General features: G+C 49.1%; 1 protein-coding gene across 2 annotated transcripts in view; it reads right to left on the reverse strand.

Moving 5' to 3' along the window:
• LOC8037800 (dedicator of cytokinesis protein 3) overlaps nt 1-25,395 on the reverse strand; it is a 285,268-nt gene that overhangs the window by 165,064 nt on the left and 94,809 nt on the right. For both annotated transcript variants that reach the window (XM_040208926.2, XM_040208927.1), the window contains 4 exons: nt 20,930-21,041; nt 12,816-13,002; nt 10,264-10,478; nt 515-711 (listed from right to left, as the gene is read on the reverse strand). In XM_040208926.2, the coding sequence (XP_040064860.1) occupies nt 515-711; nt 10,264-10,478; nt 12,816-13,002; nt 20,930-21,041 (711 nt within the window). The remainder of the gene's footprint in view (nt 1-514; nt 712-10,263; nt 10,479-12,815; nt 13,003-20,929; nt 21,042-25,395) is intronic.

Here is a 25,395-nt window from a genome sequence, read left to right on the forward strand (position 1 = left end):
TGTTCATGAAGCCGTCTCGGAAAGCCCGTTCACTTTCCTGGGTTTTTCTGGGCGAGAGAAGGGACCTTTCAATGCTTCGAGCACACCCCGGTGCCCGCAACGCATCTTCGACTGGCATATTTAGCGTCCCCCTTGCGCATTTAAAGTGGTCCCCGAGTGGTAAGAGGGGGCCGGCGTACCGCGCCGCAAATTGCCACAATCCCAGCAGTCAGTCGTGGAAGCCCCAACAAAATAAACGAGCAAACGCGAGCGTCATCGTCTTCACCACGTCCCAAATCCTGGCTGTCCAAGTTTCCGTGGATCGTCGAGCCGGGGAGCGACCCACGGCGAAACGAGCGTCTGCCGCGGCCACTCGCGCCTCCGCGTCGATGCCAGGATTGCAGCAGGCGACGGCACAGCGCCTTTGCAACGTTGCCTGGCGGACACTGAAAGACGGCGGACGAGGACGCGGTAGACGGAGCGGCCGCGGATCCCTCTCCGGGCACCGTAACCACGCGTGGCGTGCAATGCTCACTGGTTGGCCACGGTGCGCATGACCATCCAGTCCCGGGGGAAGATGTCCTGCAGCAGCACGCCGTGCAAGAGGGCCACGGTGTGCGCCAGGAAGCCCCGAAGGGAGCCCTCCTCCCGCCGCAGCCGGTCCCACAGGGCCAGGTAGTGGCTCTCCTCCATCAGCCGCAGCAGGCTCAGCAGGCAGGACATCAGCCAACCCTGGGGGGGGGCCCACAAAGTCAACTATGGACGTGTCGGACGGAGGAGTCCCAGAGGACTCATTTTAAAGGTGTGGCATTTACGGGGGCCACTAGGGCCGGCTCTTGTCACTTTCGTGGAGCGTGCGGCGCAAAGTGCGCTGTGCCCGCTTGCATGATGTTCGTGCAATTTGCAAATGCTCTCGAAGTGGGCACTTTCCTCGGCATGCGTAGAGTAACAGCGGAGCAGACTAGACATTAGGCATGCACGAATACTGAATTTTGAGTTGGATTCGAATAGTAGCTTTGGCCATAAATTTTCAAATCCAATGTCAAATAGTTTCTCCAGCCTTTCGCTGCTGCACCATGCTTGACCCTTTGCGGCCATGTGTCGAGCCAGGCCCGACATCGGAGAAACGCGCTTCCGGTTAGGAGTCGGGCGTCGCCCGACACGCATTCCCGCATCCTTTTCACCCCTAAACACTTTGGACGAGCCTAGCTTGTCCATCTCGAGCCGTCCCCAAACCGTTTGGAACAAGTGCAGCTCGTCTGTTCTGCATCGTTCGTCCCTTTGCCGTTTTAGACAACCCAGGCTCGTTCATAAACCAGTTTGAGATGCTGCCGACAGACAGGGCAGCGCAGGAACGGCAATTTTGCGTCTGTTTTGTTTGTGTTTTGTCTTTTTCTTCTTTCGAAGACAAGATGGAAAAATGGCATTCGGTGGTGGTGACACATTTGGCCCGGGCCCATCAAAAGGGAAAATAAATGCTTCTTTTGGGGAAGACTTTGATAGCGACATGGATACTGACGTCTACTTGTGTTCTTCAAGTGAAGAAGACAGTGATTACGACGTCGAACTCAGCAGCTCCTCGGACGAAGCAGAAGACGACAACGATCTAGATCGCGCTATTGCCGATGCTCGGTAGTGGTCGAAAATTGACATGAACAGTGTTCCACCAGCACCCCCTCGGTTCTTTTTTCTCGGCAGCCCGGGTAAGACATTTTCGGTCCAATCAACCACTGAGTACTTTGAAGCTTCTCTGAACAACGGCTTGGTCTTGCTGATAGTTGGGAAAACCAACCGATACGCTGAGCAAAAACTCCACACCAGTCAACTCAGCGACCACTGTCGCCTCAAGAAATGGGTACCAACAACAATGGAGCATACTCTTGTTGCTCCTGCTGTTGCAAGAGATTGTGCAAAAACCGGAGCAAGAGTGGTACTGGTCGAAGAAAAAGCTTCTGCACACTTTGGAGTGTTGAGAAGAAGCTGAGGAAGAAGACAAGGTTTGGGTGCAGCAAGTGCGAGAAGGCTCTATGTGCAATTCCGTGTTTCGAGCTGTATCACATGCTCGCAAAGTTGCCTTAGGGGCCCAGACAACCTTCCTTTCCATTCCGGGTTTTCTCTTTTCTTTTTTTTTTTAGTACGAGTTAGTTGAACTTGTCCCAAAAACAAAGCAATTACAATAAAATGTTTCTGTTTGCTCTGTCGTTCAATCATAATAAGGCTTTATGCGTGGAGTAACTGAATTCAGGGCCGTACCCAGAAAAAAATTTCGGGGGGGGGGGTTTTAGGGGACAACGGTGGCCATTTTGAAAGTGTCTATTGTCTTATTTTCGCCTATGAATCATGTGCATTGGTGGCATATAATGGAGAGTTACAGCAAACCGGAGAACCGGTCCCGGTTTGGTACCCGGTAGCCGACCGGCGCCACTGCACGTGCGCAGAGGTGGAGATTAAAATCGGCTGGCTGCCAGAGCACCGACCAGGGCCGTACCCAGAAAAAAATTTCGGGGGGGGTCAGAACCCCCTAACCCCCCCCCTGGTTACGGCCCTGACTGAAATCATAAGATAAGAAGATAAAAAAAAGAAGTAGTTTAGGGTTAAAAATTGCCAAAAATGAAAAACGGTTCAGGGGTCAAACATGCTCCTTTGCTCTTTTTGCTGGATTGGTGGCGCCATCTCTTGGAAAACACTTCAATCACAGCACTCTTGAAAGGGTTCATGAGTTTCTTCTCGTAGAGGGCAGGAATAGTCATAAAGAAAAAAAAAGACATGTTCTACGTCGTATGGTGTTTTTGCGCAACGGAGGGGCACGCAAATTTTAACTTCGCTGGCACGATGGTCATAGCCACGTTCCAGCCACGCTCGTTTCATGTAACTCTCTGCGTGATGTAATTCAAAGTGACGACGATTTCAGTGAAAAGGACGACTATATCCCTCCATCAGATGATGGAGAGATATGGTCACAGAGGTCGCCTCTCCATCAGATGATGGAGAGGCGACCTCTGTGACTTGAGTGAAAGTAGTGATGAATATGATACGACTGCGCAAGACAGCGGCCGTGGAGCCGCTCCGCCACAAACATCGTTCCGGAGTTTGTACACAAACAATCTCCCGGACTTTCCTGTCCTTACATTCAGTGTGAGACGTTACCTTTGTACGCCGAAATAATTTTCCTTTTCTGGGGCCCATGCATACAAAATAGTTCCTGACCGGAATGACCATTAAGTTGGTCAAAGTATCTGACCGCAAAGGGTTAAAACAAAAAGCCAGCCGAACTTGTGAAGTTCACACAGAAAGAATAAAAACAATGAAAATAGACAAGGGACAGACACTCACAGTTCTTTCAGCTTTTCAGGAAGTTAAATTTCTTCCGTTTCTTTCTTCATCTTCCTTTTCAAGAAGTTAAATTCAGTTATCCTTATTTTTATCTTTTTCTAGTATTTTCGTCTTCCCTTAATTTTCTCTGTGACCAAAGTGGTTCTTTGCAGTGTGATGGGCATCATATAAATGTTGTTGCTCGTTGAAAGAGCTGTGAGAGTCTGTCCCTCATCTATTTTTAGTGTTTTTATTCTTTCTGTGTGAACTGTAGTCTATCCAACGCACTCTGCTACATGCACCAAACTCATGAAGGTTGTTCCCAAGCTTCCCCTTGTCTGTTTCTAAGCCATGTCATTTTAATGACACATTTGATATAAAGCTATGCCTATAGTGATCTCCAGCTATACCTAATTCAGGGGATTAATATATCTTCTTGCTATATAATTCTTTCTTCAATCTTGAATTAGAAAAAAAAAAGAATCACTAATGAACATAAGTTCTCAGGCTCTGCCTAGCATACCGTGTTTGCATGATTCTAACGCATACTTTTTTTCACCCAAATCAGTGCCCAAAACTAAATGCGCTTTACAATCGAAACCAAAAACCCAAACTCAAAAGAAAAATGCAATACTCGGTATAAGGTCGCAGCCTGTCTGGCTGAACCCACACACAAGCGCCAACTCAAAGTCTGGGCAGTGCTTAAACTCGGTGAGAGCCGTAGAAATCTGCAGCCTCTTTCCTGCGGTAGCCCGCTTCTCTGGTGACTACTTGGTCTTGTGTCGGACCAAGACGCTACAGCTGTTCGTCCCTCTTCGGCAGCTGAGTCCTGAGCTGGTGCCCATCAGCAGTTGCGCTGGGATGGAGCCTGCGACGCTCGGTGTGTCTCTGTAGCTTAGAAGCGCCAAGTAGGTGTCCTTGGCCTTGCGGAAGAAGTTCTCGATGGTGCAAACCATTAGTTCCACTTCCCATCTTGATTGCAGAAAGTTCGGACTGCTGGTGATGTGCGTGAAGCCGCAAGACTTCGGAAATGCAGAGAACACCCTCGACGAAAAGGGAGAACCGTTATCAGACCAAACTGTTTCGAGGATGCCGCGACGAGCAAGCATGCTCTTCAGAACGACAATGACATTCCCTGCAGTGGTGCTTCTCACCGTCACAGCTTCCGGGTAGCGGGAGTAGTAGTCGTTGAGAAGAACAAATGTCTGACCATCAGAAGAGCTCGACCCCAACGGCTTCCCATGGACGACTTGGGAAACTTGAGCCCAGAAGAGGTTCACCTGGGTTGACTCGGGCATGATGCACACTGCTTAGAACTTGCAACGAGGGAAGTGTTGTTGGAATTGATCTGGGGCAACCAGATCGACTCAGAGGCTCAAGACTTGCAGCGGTTGACCCCTTGATAACCTCGTGAACCAGAGCCAGTATCGCAGGACTAAGTGCAGCCAGGATCACGATGCAAGTTCCCTCTAAGAGAAGGCCATCGCAGACTAAAGTTCTGTTAACACAGATGCATACTGTGCCATGTGCAAAGGTAGCTTGGCCTTGGAGGGCCAACCACATTGGAAAAAGGAAATGAGCATACTACACTTGCCGTCTGACACTTGAGCCGTCTTGATGTCTTGCAGAAGAACCGGCATCACCTCGGAGACACCCTACATGACTTCGGTCGCAAGGGGACTGAGGGAGTCTAGTGCTGCCGGCGTAACCAAGGCCTTAAATGGGATTCAAAACAGAGTATCAGCCGTAGCCAGGACATGCTGCATCTTCTTCAGCCGTAGCCAGCTTCAAACGTAATGTTGAATTCGCGACAGCAAGACATCAAGGTCCACCTTGCCAAAAAGGGAGACCAAGGGCACGTGGTCCGTCTCGACCTCGAACAACATCTTATGCACCTACTTGTCAAACCTCTGTACCACCCATGTGAATGCCGGAGCCTCCTTGACTGTTTGGCTGTAATGCTGCTCTGTTGCCGTCAGCTATCTAGAAGCAAAGGCAACAGGTCATCGATCCCCTGTAGGCTGATCTTGGAGCAGCATTGCGCCCAGTTTGAAGGAACTTGCATTGGCTGAGACCACGGTCGGGAAAGATGGGTGGTACTTTGCCATGCAGCGGTTTAATGTGAGCATCTTTTTGAGTGCGTCGAAGGTGGTATCTAATTTGTGCGTCCAGGTCCACTCCACGTTCTTGCTGATAAGTGCCCCAATTGGTGCTGTCAGTTGGGCCACGTGTGGAATAAAGTGGGCCAGGCGGTTTACCACGCCCAGAAGCACCCCACGACGTCCATCAATGGGTCCATGCTCTTCACTGCTGACAGCTTGCCCGAATCAAGCCGTATTTTGTCTGCTGAAATGTCTAGGCAGGACATCAGTGAAAGGACGAAACAGCATTTGTCAAGGGTAACGCCTGCCTTGGACAGCCGCGTTAGTACCAACTGCAGATGTTGGTCGTGCTTGCTCTTCGTTTTGCCAAACACGAGGATGTCATCGATCATGTTGACCGTGACCTCGAGGCCTTCCAAGATCCAAGCCATCTGTCGCTGAAGAATTTGGGAGCAGACGTGATGCCAAACAAGACGCAGCAGACGCAATAACGCCCAAATGGCGTTATAAATGTTGTAAGCTCCCGCAAGCCTTCTGACAGCTTGACCTGGTGAAAGCTGCGTGTAGTATCCAGCTCGGGAAAGGCTGTCACATTGCCCAGGAGGTGCGAGACCTAATCAATAGTGGGAAGTATGTGCAGCTCTCTCAGGATGACCCGATTCAGCTTGGTGAGGTCGACGCAAAGCTGATAGCCCCCTGACGACTTCAGAATAACAACCAGTCCAGCACACCAGGCAATGATCCGCCATCTCGCTGAGCTCCATTCGTACTGCCTCTCGCAGAGGGATAGGTATTTGGTGTGGAATGCAGTCGAATCTTGTACTGCTCCTCAAGCGTGCTGAGAGCTTGGAAGAGCCCTTGTGGTGCCAGTACTCCAAGAACTTGACACCCAATGCTTGGATGGCTAGGAATCCCCGCAATGGCACTGGGAGGAACTTGACGACGTACACATGCTGGCAACAAGTCCTGCATCGCCAAAGAAGGGTAGCCATGAATGAACCCAAGAATTGTAGTGCCTGGTCTTCTGGTACGGTCAGCAGGTTGTCAACTGTGTCCAAGCAAAAGGGCAAGTTTGGAAATGCTCCTGAGACTGCGGAAACTTTGGCGCCAGAGTCTACCTTGAATATCGCTATATAGTTGTCGACCGTACTCTCAAAGCACTTGCCCTTCCCGGGGTCGAGAATTGTATGAAGCTGTAGGGTCATCAACTTGCTCTGCTACCGCCTGCGAGCGTGAGACATCCACAAAGTGGCCTTTCTTCTTGCAGAAGTTGCACAGCGACTGCCTTGCCGGGCAATCCAAACGTGCATGACCGGCTCAGCCGCAGCAGTGGCAACAATCGGTGTCGCTGCCGTACCGAGAGGAACTGGCTAACGCATTGTCCGTTGTGATGCCTTGTGCTGGCGAGGTGCGGACCAGCGAGACTTTGCTGTGTCAATGCTAACGACATCCGAAGCCTGTTCCTCTCTTTTTCCGCGTCTTCGGCTTGCCTGGCCTGCGTCCATGCTTAATTAGGGCTTCGCATTGCAGCAAAGCTGGTTGAACAGGCGTGCATCGCAAAGACCAATTACGAATCTATATCATGGACAAAGCATTCCTCTGCTGCAGACAAGGGGTAGCTGTAGTGCTTCACCAGATTACAGCACTCTGAAGAGTAGGCGTCCACGCTCTCGTTGGACTGCTGGACATGCCTGTGAAAATGCAACGACTCGTACAGCTCGTTGGCTGGGTGCACAAAGCGCACCGTGAAGCAAGCGACAACTGCATCATACGATGCGAGGGACGCCAAGTTGAGCGAGAACATGTCAAGGAACCGTCAAGCTTCGGGTTCCAAGCGGTAGAGCAGAGAGCATACTTGAACTTCTGGCGAAGCTTGCAAAAGTCCGGACATGACGGCGTAGTCGTCATAGCGGCTTTGCGATGTGGCACTGTTTCCGTTTCATGATGGGCCAACTTCCAGCGTTCAAAAATCAAATGGGTCCAACTGGCAGACTGATGCCGACCCACGGCAACGGCGACTTGGCTTTTTACAGCGGAGCTGTTAAGGGCTAGGTTCCCCAGGATCGTGTCCGTGTATTTCGACACAAACCTGCCTGGACAGCTACCGCCATCTATAAGCGACGGCTGCAAGCACACAACCAGTCTGGTTACCGCCGTCACTCACAGATGGCGGCAACCTTACCAGCTATCATGGAAGAATGTATAGTTGGACACCGTTGGTGAAAATTCATCGTAGGAAACAGCACGAAAAACAGACGACGACGAAGAAGAAGCACACGTAACGAGCGCAGCGCTCGTCATGTGTGTTTCTTCGTCTTCGTCTGTTTTGCGCGCTGTTTCCTACGCTCTCATCAGTTTCGGTTTGAACTCAGCCCAAGCGAAAATTTCTAACTGGGACCAGTTGGCACCTCAACTGGTTTCAACTGGGACTAACTGGTACCAACTGGGAATGAATTGGGACCAATAGGAGTCCAACTGGGACCAGCTGAGGGGTCAACTGGTTTGAACCATTCCCAGTTGGGAGTCAACTGGTTTGAACCATTCCCAGTTGGGAGTCAACTGGTTTGACTCCCAGTTGGGAATGGAGTGCACTGTAACCAGTTAGGAAAGTAACTGGTTGGAGCGATTCCCAGTCGAACTTCAAATGCCTTTCCCGTTCCCAGTTCACACGGGGCTACAATTTTCACAAGTTGGTGGTGTATTGACCTTTGCTAATAAAGAAAACTAAGAACACTTGCATTTTTAGATTTATACAAATAGAGAAATTTTTAATTACTGGGTACATTTATATATTTATAAAAATAATATAAAAATTTTAATTAGCTAAATAATTTTTTTAATTGGAAGATATAATTAGTGACAAAATGTGCTCACCTAAATGAACATTTAGTGCATCATTTAAATATATTAAAACATTTATTTAAACACCTACAGTATTTTTTTTATTCTTTTTTCTTTTAATAAATAAATTTATCTTTTGGCCAATCAGAGCTCGCCGGCCGCTGTGGCACGCGGGTGCGGATTAGTGGTACACGCTGTCGACAGATGGTGCTGCCTATGCCGACGCCAGAGTCGGACGGACGCAGTAGAGAAGGGTTGGAAGGGTCGCCATCGCCCAAGTTGGCGTCGTTATGAAAATGTCAAAACTACAGCTGTGCTTCTTTGGACCTAACTGTACACACACCATGGTGGCGGCGGTGAACTTCGAGGATGGAAAGGTACAGTTCAGCGATCGGAGGGCACCCAGGAGAGAGTGGACGGAAGAAAACGCCGCGGAGAGCACAATGGCGAAAATGGCGGGAGATCTACCTCCAAAATGTTCGACTGTTGTGACAGATTGCAAGGTGGGAGCGCTACCGCATCCTATCAGGACTTCACCTGCGCAACGCGGGATCACAGGTGAGCACCTTTCTTCATGCGATGGGGAGAGAAGCTGAGGACGTCTTCACTAACAGACGCCAGCGGCCGATCTTCCTTCATCTGACGAATACTACCTCTGAAAAAGTGATTCAACCGTCGCAAGGAAGTGGCTAAACCCGGAGCGTGTACGTCACCGAACCTATTATTTAGTTTCCTTCTCCAAGTTTTTGACAATAAAGTCTTGTCAACCTTCCATTTTGTGCCGTGTCTCATTGTTGCTGGAGTTGGTACCAGCGGTAACTGGGACCAAGTTTAACTGGGACCAGTTGTAGCTGGGACCAATTCCAGCTGGGACCAACTCAAACTGGTCCCAGTTGGACAACTCCAACTGGGACCAGTTGCGACTGGGAATTGTTCCATAAACCAATTGCAACTGGGATCGATTGGTCCCAGCTGAAAATTTTCGCCTGGGAGGATCGGTCGGCCTCGCGCCCTTTCGGGGAAAGGAGACAATCTGCGGAAGGAGCGGAGACGTACACAGCAGCGCGAATGGGTCCGCAACCGCCGCAAAGCCGCTGTCGCCTCGACTTCCCCTGCGTCCAGCGCTTCAGATTCCCTTGCCAAAGAAGAGCACATAGCTCGCCTGGAAAGCCGCCACCAAGAACAGTCCCAGCGATGTAAAAGGCGCCGGCGGACCAACGCCACAGATGACGATCGTGCCACGGAGGCAAAACGCAAGCGCGAGGCCCGGCGACGACAGCACTTCCCGCCGGCTGAACAGTTCCCGGGTGCGACGGAGAGGTTCTGGAGGGAGTTCGTGGAGAACACGTTTGTCGTCATATGCGCCGTGTGCGACCGACTCTGGTTCGCCGGAGACGTATCCACGATTGGCGGCGCGTCGGACGAGAAGCAGGAAACAGGCGCATGCGCGTTGCGGCAGTGTCTCGAGTACAGCTTTGCTGGACTTGCGTCTTCACGAGAGTGGAAAGGCTGAACGTTTTTTAGTCATTCTTGACAGCAGGGACTTGACAGCAGGGACAGCAGGGATGTCAGAAGTGCTGTTTAGCACTTCTGACATCATGTTGAGCACATGGTGCCGAGCCATGCCATACTTCTCGGGCCACGCGGGCAGAAAAGAGACATGTCAGCTCGTTGAGCGCGGAAGACCAAAGAAGTAGACTAAATAAACGAATTTGCTGAGTTTGAGACGTCGTCTATTTTCTGTCTCTTCTACGTTTTGATGTTTCTTCTCTGCCCCAGTCTCAGGTTAATTCACCATGGTCAATATCCACCAGCTCATCTGCACCCTTACCATACTTCATCTGACCAAAGAGACTTTACTCAAAAGAAACATGGCGTTATGTCCCCATCTGACATGTCAGCACAGTGTTTGTAGCCTAACCTAAGAAACGTCCGAATCCAACATAAGCTTGATCGTGCCGATGAAAACCGGGGAGTACAAAATGTGCAGAGAAAGGGCAGACGCAGAAGATCCCTTTGGGGGACTGACCATGACCGGGGAGTCGGCGTCCAGCTCGCAGAGGGTGTTGACCAGGGGCTCGAGCAGGGCCAGCACGGGCAGGTCCTGACCAGGGCCGCCCCTGTGCAGGGCCGACAGCAGGTCCCCCAGCACCTCGGTGCACAGCCGCAGCTCCAGCCCCAGGCACAGCTGCTCCCGCAGGGGCCCCACAAAGGCCTCCAGCAGCTCCCGGCGGGTCTCCCCCACTGCGCGCCCCGTCAAGGCTCTCTCTCTCTCGGATCCCACCGCCGCCAGACAAGTTACGCTAGAAGTACTCCACGCCCCCATCTTGTTCAGGGTGCCGCCATTTTGGTGCTCAATTAGTGCAATACGGTGGGAAACTGAGGAAGAGGCCGGGGGAGACAGAGGGGCATGTCGGAACCCCGAGCTCTGGTTGGAATGCTCAGTGTGTAGATACAAAGTGCCTTTGTCTCACTTCTTGAGCACGTGTGAACACAGCCGTCCTGACTTCGACCCTCGCGTTTGAACGCGTTCGAAGAGTGCTGCGCTGGTAGGAACACTGGGAAATATATGCATGTTATATAGAAAGACGAGGCAGACTAAGTCACTACCTTTCAAACACGGCAGCCTTCCTGAATGGGCAGACCCGAGGGTTGAGCGAAAAAATAAAATATATCCACAAAATGAGCACGTTTTTTACAGAACAAATTTACCAAAAATGTAGTAACATTTAATGGGCTCCAGCAATATAGTTATCTGAAATTTTATTTTTGTCGTGCGCCAAGCACGCAGCAGCAAGCGCATGACCGACAACGGTGCTGATCGAGTAGAAATCCCGGGCGAGCGGGAAACGGTGGAAGCATAAAGGCTGGTTGACACGCGAGTTTGACAGTGACCGAGCACATTGCGGCAGCTTGCAAGTGCTTGCGACGAGAGAACAAAGTCCGTCAGGCAACCCTGGAACACTTTCGATGCTCATAACTTTTTACGTGTCTATCTTTCCCCATGCTCGAAATTATTCGGGCAATGCTACGAATGACCGTTTCTCACAGAGCGTGCGTAGATTTGATCTTGCAAATTTGCAAATATCGTAAACTAAAAAATGACCGCACCTCCACGTGGTGAATGATGTTGATTGGGGCGAAGCTCTGGTGGCGCTTGTCTGCGTAGACGGTGAGCCGCAGCATGCCGAGCCTTTCGTTCGTTTTCATCCATGTCAGAAAGAGAATGGGTGGTATGGAACGTGGTTATATACGCATTTGAGCATTTGACCGCAGCACCCTCTCGTCTATAAAGATTGAGCCAATGCATGCAAAGCTTTAACGCAATTATATACGCATTTGACCGCAGCGCCCTCTCCTGTATAGACGTTGAGCGGCTACATGCAACGTTTCATCCATGACAGAAACCCCAGCTCTCGAGTTACCACCACTCGTCCCGCAGTCGTGGCCGAGTGGTTAAGGCGATGGACTAGAAATATATTGGGGTCTCCCCACACAGGTTCAAATCCTGTCAACTGCGCAAACATTTTTTTTTTTTTTTTATCATTTTTTTTTTTTTCTTTACACGAGCACGTGAGCACGTGAGCTCACGAGTACGATCACGATCATGATCACGAGCACGAGCACGGGTAAGATCGATGTGAGTATGGATGCTGGACGGACAAGGCTAGACCCTAAGGAGCTTCGCCCCTAAAACCTTTGGTGTAGTTATAGGTAGAACAGAAGTGTTCCAGGGCTGCCCAATAAATGGCATCAACGTGCCAGCGTCTTTTCTTGCGGTAAGCCCAGATAAGATCAGTCTGGTCAAGCTCTCTTAGTTTACCTTTCCTCTCTATAAACATATTCTACTACTACCGACTGTCGTAAGCCGTCGTGAGCGAGCACAACACGCTCGATCGAACTCAAACAAAAATGTGTGAACCAGCCTTAAAAGCCGACAAGCAGTCAGACAGGAAGAAACTCTTCCTTCATTCCTGCTTTCCATTTGAGAAAGACCCTCCTTCCTGCAGGGACCTGTGGGTAAAAAAGGAAACTGGGAACTGGTTTTCTTTCAGGCAGAAGACGATTCTGTAGATGGGCATCGAGGAGTTAAGCACAAGGCGGCAACGAAGCGTGAGAGAGTAACTCTTCCTTCGCGACTCTTCCCCTCTCCCCGGGCAACGCCATAGAAAGTGAGCGAGCATCGTGGCTAGAAAGCCTACATTCACAAGAGGGCGCAACCCAAACCAAGGAAAGCATTTGCAATTTATTGGCGGACTGCTCCCCCGCAAAATGGTCGCGAGGCAAAGAGGAAAATGGGTCATGGTTTAAGATGAGCCAGCTGGTTCATTGCTTTCAATGAGCCAGCTGAACAAAGATTACACCCAAGAAATATCCATCACGCTGCTGGTGTGAATGGTGTGTTTTGGGTGTAATCTTTGTTGAGCAGTGTCAATGGTGTTTTTTGGGTGTAATCTTTGTTCAGACGGCCCATCGAAAGCAAAACGGGTGAAGAGACTCTTCTCCGTGCAGCTCGTACTGCAAGCGCGGCCCGCAAACTGCACAACCCTGCTCGAATGGTTGCCATCCGGGTGTACTGACCGGCACCAGCGAAGACGGGGCCCTTGGCGGTGCGCTGGATGCAGCGCAGCCGGGCCTGCGCCAGGTCCAGGTGCGGCCGGGGGGCCAGCCAGGACAGGCTGAGGCGCACCAGGCGAGCCACCCCCTGCAGGGGCAGCACCTGCACCAGCTGCTCGTACATGCCGCTCAGGCTGTGCACCAGCGACACCTGGGACGGGGGCCCACCGGTCGGTCAGGGACTCTCGAGGCTTTACTTTGGGGACACGGCGGTTGCACCGTCTCGCTTAAGCGGGAGAAGGCTGCTCCGAGCTAACCATCCTGGGCAGCACACAAACCTCAAAATCGGAGCAAAATGAGACGCGTTAAAAAGGGGGGTTTGGGAATACAAATATCATTAAAGGCTGTTCTATGAGCTCAAACAAATAATAGTAATTAGCTAGTGCAGCCTTAAACCTATTAAAAATTTCAGATTGTTGTTATCGAAGAGAGAAAGTAGCTCCAATCACGAAAGGTTTTGGCTATGAAAGAACTGTACACAGAGGTAGTGTCACGTGCGGGTATGCCGAATTAGCAGTTATGGCGGAGGTGCGCATCTAACCACCGTGCACAATGGAACCCACCCGTTTCAAAAGATCAATTACCGCATTTTTTAGGGGCGAAGCTGCTTAGGGTCTAGCCTTGTCCATCCGGCATCCATGCTCACATCGATCTTGCTTGTGCTCGTGAGCTCACGTGCTCGTGTAGGGGAAAAAAAAAAATTATGAGAAAAAAAAAAGTGAAAGCCGCTTACAACTCCCTGTAACGCCGAATTGGAGCGCAGCTCTTGAGGAGGAGGGAAGGGCGCTGGGGGGGGGGGGGTTAGACTAACCAGGGGGGGTCACGTGACCTTGGGGGGTCACGTGACCCCCAATGCCGATGATGTCATCACTGACGTCACTGATGACGTCATTAGTGACGTCACTGATGACTTCACCAGTGATGATGACGATGACGATGCGAATGTCGGTGACGTCATCAGTGACGTCGCTGACGACGTCATCAGTGATGATGACGATGACGATGCGGATGTCGGTAACGTCACCGGCATCCACATCGTCATCGTCATCATCACTGATGACGTCACCGGCATCCACATCGTCATCGTCATCATCACTGATGACGTCACCGGCATCCACATCGTCATCGTCATCATCACTGATGACGTCACCGGCATCCGCATCGTCATCGTCATCATCACTGATGACGTCACCGGCATCCACATCGTCATCGTCATCATCACTGATGACGTCACCGGCATCCACATCGTCATCGTCACTGATGACGTCACCATCATTGATGTCATCATCACTGATGACGTCATCGGGGGCTCACGCGACATCGGCGGGGGTCACGTGACCTCGGGGGGTCACGTGACCTCGAGGAGGGGGTCACGTGACCTCAGGGGAGTCAAGTGACCTCGAGGAGGGGGTCACGTGACCTCAGGGGAGTCACGTGACTTCGGGGGGTCACGTGACCTCGGGGGGGTCACGTGCCTCCCCACGAAGTCACGTGACCCCGGTGGGGGCTCGCGCGGTGCATTATGGGATATTTCCCATGATGCACCGCGCGGTTACGCCGACGCCGACGGCGACGGCAACAACGACGGCGACGGCGACGCCGACGCCGCTCAAGCCAGAAACGGGCCCCTAAGAGCTGCGCTCTAAAATGTTTGCGCAGTCGACGGGATTTGAACGTGTGTGGGGAGACTCCAATGGATTTTTATTCCATCGCCTTAACCACTCGGCCACGACTGCGGGACGAGTAGGGGGCTCTGAGATGTGGTAGTAACCCAAGAGCTGGGGATGTCATGGATGAAACGTTGCATGTAGCCGCTCAACGTCTATACAGGAGAGGGTGCTGCGGTCAAATGCGTATATAATCACGTTAAACTTTGCATGCATTGGCTCAACGTTTATAGACGAGAGGGCGCTGCGGTCAACTGCGTATATAATCACGTTCCATACCCCACATTCTCTTTCTGACGTGGATGAAAACGAAATAAAGGCTCGGCATGGTGCGGCTCAGCGTCTACGCAGACCAGCACCACCAGAGCTGCGCCCCAATCAACATCATTCACCATGTGGAGATGCGGTCATTTTTAGACTCTAACTCACTCTGTGTGTGTAGCACTTCTCTGCACTTAGATACGGTGCACTGCGAAGGACGGCACATGGAGTCATTGCAGCCTCTGCCGTCAAACTTTTAACCGTCCCAGAAATTTTAAAATGGTAAACCGTTTTAGTATATAGTAAAGGATTCATAGCCAGATGAAAGGGGGGATACAATGAAGTATGAAAGCCCAGAGAAACAGCTGGCTTAATTCCCCCTCCCGGGGCAGGACTAAGCCGCAGATGAGAGGCCGGAGTGGTCCGGCACCTATCCTCCGTGTTTCGTACCATGATGGGGAAAGTTGGCCACCTTGCTGGCCTCTCGCACCTCTCCGTGCATCTCCCGTCTCGGGAAGACCCACAAACGATCCCCTCGTTGGAGCCACAGTGAATAAGCATACAGTGGTCCCACTCAAGGCCCCTTCCGGTAATTGGGCGTTGGGCAGTGCCACTCACCACATATCGCAAACACTTTTTATGTTTCTGATTTCTTGTCACAGAATGCCGTGTAAAAGTAATCGTTATAAAACAAAGGAATTACACCAGTAATGCTAATTTTTAAAAATAGGAGAGACCCCATTTCAGGAAGGAATAAAAGAATGCTTGACCGAAAACCGTTACCCAGGGCTACGACCAATGAGAGGAGCCGAGGCGCCGGGCGACGGGCTGTGGAGATTGCGGAGCACACTCTCGTTTTTGGCGTTTAAATTCGAAGCGTTCGAAGCTCATAATAAAGCACATGCTGAGAAGCTGGTAAATCGTCTATTCTAAGTTTTGTTATTGCAAATAGCATTGTGTTATATACTATACTTCGCTACTCTGAAAGTCGTTGTTTCCATGGCAAATATCGCGGAGGAACTCGTCGTTACACAGACTCATATAGTGGTGAATTATAAACGTGTGTATATTAAGTTTTGTGAGGTGCTGATTTCCCTCCTTTCATCAGTGAAGCTAGTGCCGAATCGTCTTTCTATTCGGAATCATGAACAACAAAATAACTGCAGCTTTGCACATGTAGAGAGAGGCTCGAAACTGATGCAGCCGAAACAAAACTGAAGAAATCACTGAGCATACTCCGGTGTCACAAGTTTCGATTTAGAATTTACTGATCACATTCATTTTAATGTGTTCTCAAGTAGTGCCCTTGAAATAAGGGCACCCAACTAGTGCAAACATATGTGATCCTTCTGGTAGGTACAAACCCTAGTTCAGATCGTGTTAGAAAAAAAAAAAAAAATTCCTCGGTGAATTGCTGCGTTGAAAACGGCACTACGTCTCCTTGTCGATCGGTGATCGAAAAAAATTAAGTGTTCACATCTGCTAAAAACAAACGTGGGGATGTTGCTGCTCAAGCTCTCTCACATGTTCTGTTCATGATATTAGTCCACACAAAACTAAAAGAGAGAATTTTATCATTTAAGAGACCTTGTACGACTCGTCATATGCGCCATTCCCTTGATCAGTAAAAGAGCTCCGAGCGCTCTAAAAAAGCCCGTGCTTTATTTAAGCAACAGAACTTGTGACACGGAGAACAGTCAGATACTTTCAATTCTGTAGAATTTCTTAACTGCTGTTGATAATGCTCTGTGCGTGCAGTTTTGAGTTTTTATTGTATTGTTTACTTGTACAATACATATATTATTTTATGTGCTCTATTTTTCGTGCCTCTTGATGTCCTTGTGACCTGTCAAAATGTGTTGCATTAAGCTGTGTGTTTGATCATTGCATTTCACACTTGCCCTAAAAGCTGCCATCCACAATATTTCTGTCATGACACGCCAATACTCAAAAAAAAAAAAAGTGTTGTCGGCCCTGTTTCATGTTTGTGAGTTGACCGGCACCTGTGCAAACTTTGTTCTATGGCTGTATTATGTGCTATGTTTGTGACTCTTTTCGATTGAATTATACTATGCAGAGATCCAATAAACAGAAGGGTTTGGATTTGGGCTAGTTGGTTGAACATGTTTAGGGTTTAAAAGCGCTAAAAACGACGGATGAGTAGGAGAGGCACACACCACAGAGCACTACTTGCAACTGGTTTATTATTGGAAAAAACACATACCGCGAAACCAACAAGACACACAACCGATTCAGTTCCAACCGCCGCTTATCACATTTCGTACTCTTACACCGTGCATGATCGTAAAAACGATAACTCTGATTCAAACAGGGTTATCGATGGGCCACTTACACACATACCCACGTCACACTCGGAAAATAAAAACGCTTCCGTTATCGCCCTTGTCTTTCCATTTTTGTTTCGTGCCAAGATGACGGTGTTGTCTAAATAGGGTAAACACTCACACCTATTGCAATGCACTGTGAGATTGCCAGAGGGAGGTGACCTCAATAGAGAGTTTTAGTAATACGTATATGGGCAAACGCAAACCCCCTACGTTAGCGTTAACGTTGCGTCGATGAAACGTTACAGAGCGCGTCGACTACGCACTTTTAGTACAGCGGAAGAAGAACGCATACCTAAAGACTTGTAGCGCCATCTAGATGTGCTCCTGTAAACTGCTTCAAACAATCCAAGGCGGGTATTCGCAGTATTCGGTCAAGCCAATCCAAAGTCCCGATTCTCCTCGCTTTGTTACGGAAGTGCGTGTTTCCGTGTGCCTGTTGCGTACGTGTTTTGTCTTTTTTTTTTTTTTGTACCGACCGCACGGTAAACACCTTTTTGGGTTCGACGGCTTCGCCAACATTCTTGGCTATAGACACCCATCTTTGTGGGTGCTCGAAAGGGTTCGTCGCGTTGACTTCTTTGTGGAGGTTGATGTCATCTTCTATGGTAAAGCGAACCCGTACAATGCGCGTAGCACTTCCGCTGGTTTGCCTCACCGCTTCCATTTTTCAAACTGGACTAGCCTCGCGCTCTCCCGTGCACGACGAGAGCAACGAGATGGCACGCAGGGGACCGCTACGTACGTTCGCAAAAATCGATAGCAAGCGTACATACGCAAGGCTCGCCGCAGTACGTACGTATGGCGCATGCGCAGTGTGGAGGACGCAACGTTAACGTTAACGTATGGGGTCTGCGTTTGCTCCTACACGTATTACTAAAACTCTCTAATGACAGGGCATGTTCCCTCAGTCTTTCGTTCCCGCATCGCCCCGACTGCCCCACGTATACCCTCCCACAAGGCAGAGGAATTCTGTACAATACCCCCACTCTGCATCTTACGTATTTTGTCGCCTGCTTTTTCTGACCAATATCCACCCGTGTGTCACCCCGTTCCACCCTCCCACATAGCTGGCTTAATTTCTGTGGAGCTGAAAGGAGAACCGAAATGCCATGCTTTTCCCCCACCTTTTTGATGTTATGGCTAACGTTGTGTATATACGGTATCACCACTGGCCTCTTATCTGGCTTGCCCCTCCCTTCCCCCTTCCCTCCTCCACGAAACTTCCTTAGCAAGCCCTCTACCACCCCCTTAATGATCTCACAGGGAAAGCCTCCAGCCTCCTCACCTGTAACCCGAAGCTTTCGGCTACGCTGTGCTGACAAGACTTTGTTAAGGCCGTGTGGTTTTTCCAATAATAAAGCAGTTGCAAGTAGCGCTCTGTGGTGTGTGTCTCTCCTACTCGTCCGTCGTTTTTAGCGCTTTTAACCCCTAAACATCTCCAATAAACAGTCCCCTAAATGAAAAAAAAATGACCGCATCTCCACATGGTGAATGACGTTGATTGGGGCGAAGCTCTGGTCATGCTGATGATACCGATTTTGTTCAAATGCTGATGGTGCTGATTTTTTTTCCATGTCAGAAAGAGAATGTGTGGTATGAAACGTGGTTATATACGCATTTGACCGCAGCGCCCTCTCCTGTACAGACGCTGAGTGGCTATCTGCAACGTTTCATCCATGACATCACCAGCTCTTGAGTTACTACCACATCTCAGAGCCCCTTACTTGTCCCACAGTCGTGGCCGAGTGGTTAAAGGCCGACGACCAGACACGAGTTTCTGCACGGCAGAAGATCCTCCTCACCCTGGGGGAGGAGGAAACAGACAAATGTGGACAGTGTAGAAGGGGGGAGAGGAGGAAGCGGGGAAAAAGTGGAGCGCGAACTGGTCGTCGGTCTTTAAGGCAATGGACTAGAAATCCATTGGGGTCTCCCCGCACAGGTTCGAATCTTGTCGACTGCGCAAACATTTCTTTTTTTGTTCTACGCGAGCACGTGAGCACATGAGCTCACGAGCACCAGCAAGATCGATGTGAGCACGGACGCCAGACGGACAAGGCTAGACCCTAAGGAGCTTAAAAGCAATCAAGTGAGAAAAACCACCAGCACAAGCGCATCTCCGCCACGATGCTCATGAAGATAACACTAGAGTTGCACCCACCCAGAGCCCAGTGGATTGATAGGTGAACCGAGAACTGGAGTTCAGGCACGTGGCAGGTGCGAGTCGGTTGTTATGCCCTGTCCAGTATCTGAAGTGCAGCACCAATGGCTGAGCGATTATCTACCCGGCGAAGAAAGGGGAGTCATCACTGTCTTGCCGTGGTACGAGCAACGATTTATACAACCCTCCCCCAATTTCTGAGATGCGTGATGCAATACCAGTTGCCAAGCCTGTCTGGTGTACTGGTGGCCTTACTGAAAGACACAAATTATTCCTGCTTTTACCAAGAAGCAGGAGGGTCACCTCATTCTACCGAGGACAGATAAAGTGTTTAGGATTATATTTACGCCGTGAGGCACACTTCAAGTCAGCAGCGAAACCGAAACAAACTTCTATTTTGAATGTCTCGGTGCCAATATTACTTATAAAAAAATTTCGGCAGAGACACTTAAAACTGCTTATCTGTAGGAATAGGAAAGCATTCCTACACGCAGCACATTCTTACAAGCAGCGTGCCACGTCTTCCTATCGCATATGGCACTGCAGCAGTGGCATCACGCTCCCCCACTGCACAGGCGCAGCAAGCCCAGCCGGCATCGAGACGGCTTCCGTTACAAAGCATTGCGTTTCTGTGCTTTCCTTTGAGTTTTATTTGGAATAACAAGTTAGATGCCGTTTTTCTGCTACAGATGGCTACAGACAACGATTACAGACAATGTTGGCTTTGCTCCATGGGATAGCTGATGCTTTCACCTTAAAAAAGAAAGACTCATTCATAGCAGGACACTTCTCCAGTCAGCCATTCAAAATGAAAAAAAAAAAAAAAAAAAACAAGTGCTACAAAATATCTAACAAATTAAAAAATTGTTGGAACTAAAAAGTGCATGATTATGGTGTTTGTTACGCTTCTGTACGTGTTTTATCATTGCTGGACCAATCATGTACAGGGACTGTCTAGTGACTCGTGCTCTTGATGCTGTTTGACTAAACCTCAACTTTCACACGCACGTTCCCATTCAAGGAATTAATTCAAACTCTTCATTACACATCGTAACTGACTCTGCACTAATGCAAACAGCAGGACCACATAGGCGTACATAATATGCCTCGTGAAATTTGTATTTCAGTTGAACTTTCATAAGCAATGCGCACGTCAAGATGAGCCCTCGTAACAGCCATGCAGCCAGACCATTACGAGGTGTCCTTTCTGAGGACACCTCGTAATGGTTTGGCTCCAGGAGGCAAACGTTGGCTCGTTGACGAAACAAAGACGACCCTTTGGGTGACCTAAGCCAGCTCCCGCGGAGCCAGTCGTCTGAAACGGATTCTTTTGTGGCCAGTTGGCGGCCCTCGAGCATCGACAGAGGCAGCTACAAAGTGCACCCAGCGCACAGGCAAATTCGTCGAGTGTTCTTTGCTCAATGAGTCTGGGCCACAGCAAACGCCTTCCCCTTCTCACCCGACGAGAGGCCAATGAAAAATGTGTACGATCTCTAGGTCCTCTGTGACGTCATGGCATCATGTGCCGTGATGTCTGTAAGGTTGGGTCACATGAAGGCTTGACAAAACAGTGTCACGTGACGACCGTCAATGACGTTGCTGGCCCGTGGATGCAGCACATGTAATAAAACGAGAGACAGCCACCTGCATGGGCAGAACCTTGGAGTCCCCTTCCAGAGAGAGCATCTTCTCGAAGGAGCAGAAGAGCTCGTGCAGGTCTCCCCAAAAGGCCTCTTCGTTGGGGTCTCCCGTCGCCCTGCAGGAAAGGGGCCCAGTCGCACCGGGAACGCACACAAAGCTAAGCCTGCTCTCTACGATGGGGATGACACAGCCGTAAGTACTACCTTTTATTGGCATACTCTCGGCTCTTACTGGAAGCCCCTAATGCATCTGTATCTTTCACTGATGCAAGCTGGCAGTATGGAAACTTCTCTTTGCGTCCTTGCTGCATCAGTTTCCGTCAGCCAATTCTATGGGGCACTACAGAACTCGAGCCTAACACAAACTAAAGAACAAAACAAACAAAGGACACACAGAGGACTAAACAAATCACGCATCAGGCGTGATATGATTCCCAGCATTCGAGAAGCAGAGGAAACATTTCGGGTTACATGGAATGAAAAAGAAAGGGAGCTGTCAAAAGAAACACCTAGGTGACAAATTTTCTGAACACGTTCAATAGAAGTATAGCCAAGTAGATACGGATATGAAATGATTTCACGTTTTCTACACAGCCAGAATTTCTGTTTTATCTGGATTGACCACTCATAAGTTATCAGAACACCACCCTGAAATGCAGGAAACGTCATCTTGTAAAAGAACACTATCATTCGTCGACTGAATTCTTAATAAAGCTTGATATCGACTGCAAATAAGAAAAAATAGGCATTCCTTACACACGATTCCGTATCACTAATAAATACGAGAAGAAGGAGCGGCCCCAGGTTTGACCCTTGAGGTACACCTGAAGTTGGTACAAAAATGTCCGATAATCTATTCAAGACACGTCACTTTGACGATCCTCCACCCAGCTAAATATGTTCATTAGATCGAATTCTAACTGGTTTTAGCTGGAACCAATTGGTTTTAGTGGGTTCCAATTGGAAGCACACTGGCCAATGGGTCCCTCCAATAACAATTTCCAGTTGTAAGCTTAATGGGTTATAAATGGTTCCCATTGCAGTGACCAATTGGTTGTCTGAAAACCTAACTGGTACCAACTGGAAATTCCAATTGGAATCTAATAGAAATTTTCAACTGAGTAGATAACTATAGAACCACAATAAAAGTAGTAGTGACACACCATATTAATAAAGTTCATCCAGAAGCATTTGGTGGTTTATCTCATCAAAAGCCTTCGATAAATCAAAATAAACAATATTGACTTGCCCTCGTGCAACAACAAACGGCACAGTGTATTTGAATACGGTACTCTCACGGTACTCTCACAAGATTTTATGGTGTATATATTGAAACAAATCAATGCTCTTTATGCTTCGGTATATAAATCTAAGTATAACACGAAAAACCCCAATTCCAGAAGACTACTTGGAATCGAAAGAATAAAACATAGAGCACAAGCACAGGGTAACCACATTCTTTCATTTAGCAACGTTTATTTTGAGCAGGAAAATTGCAGCCTGAACGAGACCCCAACTAAGATAGGGTGGTAAGGGGGAAGGAAAACTGGGAGATGGAAAGTTCTAACCGGCGCGGGGTCCGTAGTGGCATGGGGTTGCGGCGGTTAGTTTGATCGGCACGCTGGCGGCACAGACACGCCGCGCCATCTGGCGGCGGTCGTTGAAACAGACGCACGCAGCGGCCAATGGGAGCCTCATCGCCGCGTGCCACCCAATAGGAACTTTGGGACCAGGGAAACTAGGTGCCGTTCTTGCGCTTCAAACTGATGACGTCGGCTCGCTCCATGAGACAGTTAATGCTATAGACCACTTAAACGTAACCGCTTATAGTGCAGGATTGGGTATAACGCGGCTTTTTTCAACCACCGGTTCGCCTCCCATATAAGTCCATGTAATTACATACCGCTTAAAATGCAGGCGCGCGAAGGGAAATACCGGTTATAGTACAGTTTCTGGAGCAGCCCGCCGACCGCGCTGACCAACCGGCGCAGCGAGCACGCTTCCCTGTGCGACACTAGATAACGGCGCTAGCCGCAAGCAGCACTCGCAAAACAAGGAGGTTGCTTGAAGAAGCGGGGAGAAGCGAAGAGAGAGGCTTCAGTTGCCATAGCGACGGAGGGACGCACGCACGTGTCGTTCACGTGCGTGCGTCCCTCCGCTGAGTTGGAACCACGACCAACCCTAGTCAACGCCGCCTGTGTTGGTTGGAAACAACCGCAACGACAGACCAATCGCAGGTCGAAGAGAAGTGTTCGCGCGCGTTGCATGCCGGTTGCGGGCCGGCTTCTTCTATCGGCAAACATGGCATCGGTGGTGATCGTCGACGTAGCATGGTGGAAGCAGTGGAAGCTCATCGTTCTGCATAAAAGCGCTATCCTTGACTGTGAATTTTCATTACCGTATTTATTCGAATATAGGTCGACCTTTTTTTTTCGGAAATGTTGTCAAAAATTAAGGGTCGACCTATAGACCTTTTCCACAAGGGCGCCGCCATCTTGAATTGTCGTCACTTCCAGTATGGGCGAAAACATTACTTTGCCGTCGCCACGCCAATAGAAGACATTTAGGACATAAGCCTAACCGTCACACATTCTCGTTTTGGCTCCACTCTATTTTTTTACTGGTTACAGGTTGAAACGTTTTACTTTTTTTTCGTCGCCCATACTGGAAGTGACGACAATTCAAGAAGGCGGCGCCCCTTTGGAAAATGTCTATAGTCGTGACCAAAGAATTTCGACCTAATTCGCGACCAAAATTTGAAACCCTACCGAGGGTATAAAGCTATCAATCACCTAGCCGGCGTCCCAGTAGAGCCGCGCGGCTTCTTGTTTCAAAAAGCTTTTGATGCACAAAAACAACCGAACAGCAGCAGCCGACAGCCCGTGGCCGCCGACTACGGCTCTCGCGCACATACCGTTGACATAGCTCGGGCGTCGAGTTTCGCCATCACGCCTGTAGCGTTCCCCTCGCAAGGGGGAAGGCGAGGGAGAGGAACGCGATGCGCCATGCACTTTGCACTTTGCCCTCCTATGCGCTCCATTCCTCTCTCCCTCGCAAACGCCCAAACAAAAAAAACAAAAAAACACGGAGGTACTTTAGTTTGTTTTTTCCGGCGGGTAGCGTGTTGCTCACGAGGCTGGCAGCGTTGCTCGCGTCTTTGTGTTTGATCTTTCGTCGCTCGCCCGTCTCCACCTTCTTTCGTTTCTTCTTGTCATCATTCCTTTTACAACGCTGTCAGTGAAGTATCGTTGCCAATTTGCGAGGATGTCTACCAAGCTGACGAAGCTTTTTTGACATTGCCCTGTGATTTAGCTGAGAGTGCTGTAAATAAAGGTTTGTTTCTTTCGCCATAACTTTCCCCTGTTCCTTAAAAAAAAAAAAAAAAAAAGAAAGGTCGACTTATATTTGAATTATTTTTTTTTTTATTCTCGGTGGGCTCAATAAATAGGGGTCGACCTATTTTCGTGGTCGACCTATTTTCGGGTAAATACGGTATGTGTCGCTATGATAACCCAGCACGTACTAGAAGGGAAGATCCACCTATTCGTGCGGCGATGTCGTGGCGGCACTCTCGAGACGGCAGAAACGCCCGTGTCGTCGTGTTTGTTTACTTCGACTATGATGGTGCTTTCTAAGCATTTGTGCTTTCGAACATCGCCCGGGTTTCGTATTTGGAGCATTTCATGCCTGTGCTCAAGTTGAAGGTATTACTGGCGCGTACCGTATAAAGGATGCAAATTTTCACACGTTTTCATCGCCGGAGAAAAGTGATTAGGGTTAGCAATCCTGAACGCTCGCAACGTCCGACCACAACCCGCGACACCTATAAAAGGCTGCGCCAGGCAAAAGTCGCTCATTTCTTTCAAAATGTGCGACACACTTGAGAGAGAAGTGTACTAGTCTGGTGAAATAAAGACTTTCCTGAAACTAAGCTTTCTTTTTCATCTAACATAAAATAAATTATTTTAAAAAGATAGGTTGTCTCATGGCATGTATTTTGGCCTGAAAAACTGATGTTTTGGTTATAGTGCAGTACCACTTATACAGTCAAACTTATTTATAACGAACAGCAGGAAACGCTACGATCAGTTCGATATAGCAAAAACCATTTACAACGAACTTCCACGATGCGTTCGTTATAAGGCGACAGCCTTCTCTTTCGCTCTGATCTTTTCGCTTTCAACTTGTAATAAAACGCTGGAAAAAAAAATCTTTTTTTTTTTTTGCCTGCGTGCAGAGCTTTTTTTTTTTTTTGGCTTATCTCCCCTTACTGATTTTAAACAGCGCACAAAAAGTCGGCGGAAGAGAAAAGGACAGTAGAATGAAAGAGCGTTGACTCCCAACTGATTTATTTAGAAAGAAGTGAAAAGAAGGAAAAAGAAGTCACGAAAATTTAACCCCACGTGAAGTGAAGATAAGATAAAAAAAACAAAGAAAACGAAGAAGAAAAGGAAAAACTATGTACAGGTT

Source organism: Ixodes scapularis, unplaced genomic scaffold, assembly GCF_016920785.2.
Source record: "Ixodes scapularis isolate PalLabHiFi unplaced genomic scaffold, ASM1692078v2 PGA_scaffold2__306_contigs__length_199485367, whole genome shotgun sequence".
NCBI classification, from domain to species: Eukaryota; Metazoa; Arthropoda; class Arachnida; order Ixodida; family Ixodidae; genus Ixodes; species Ixodes scapularis.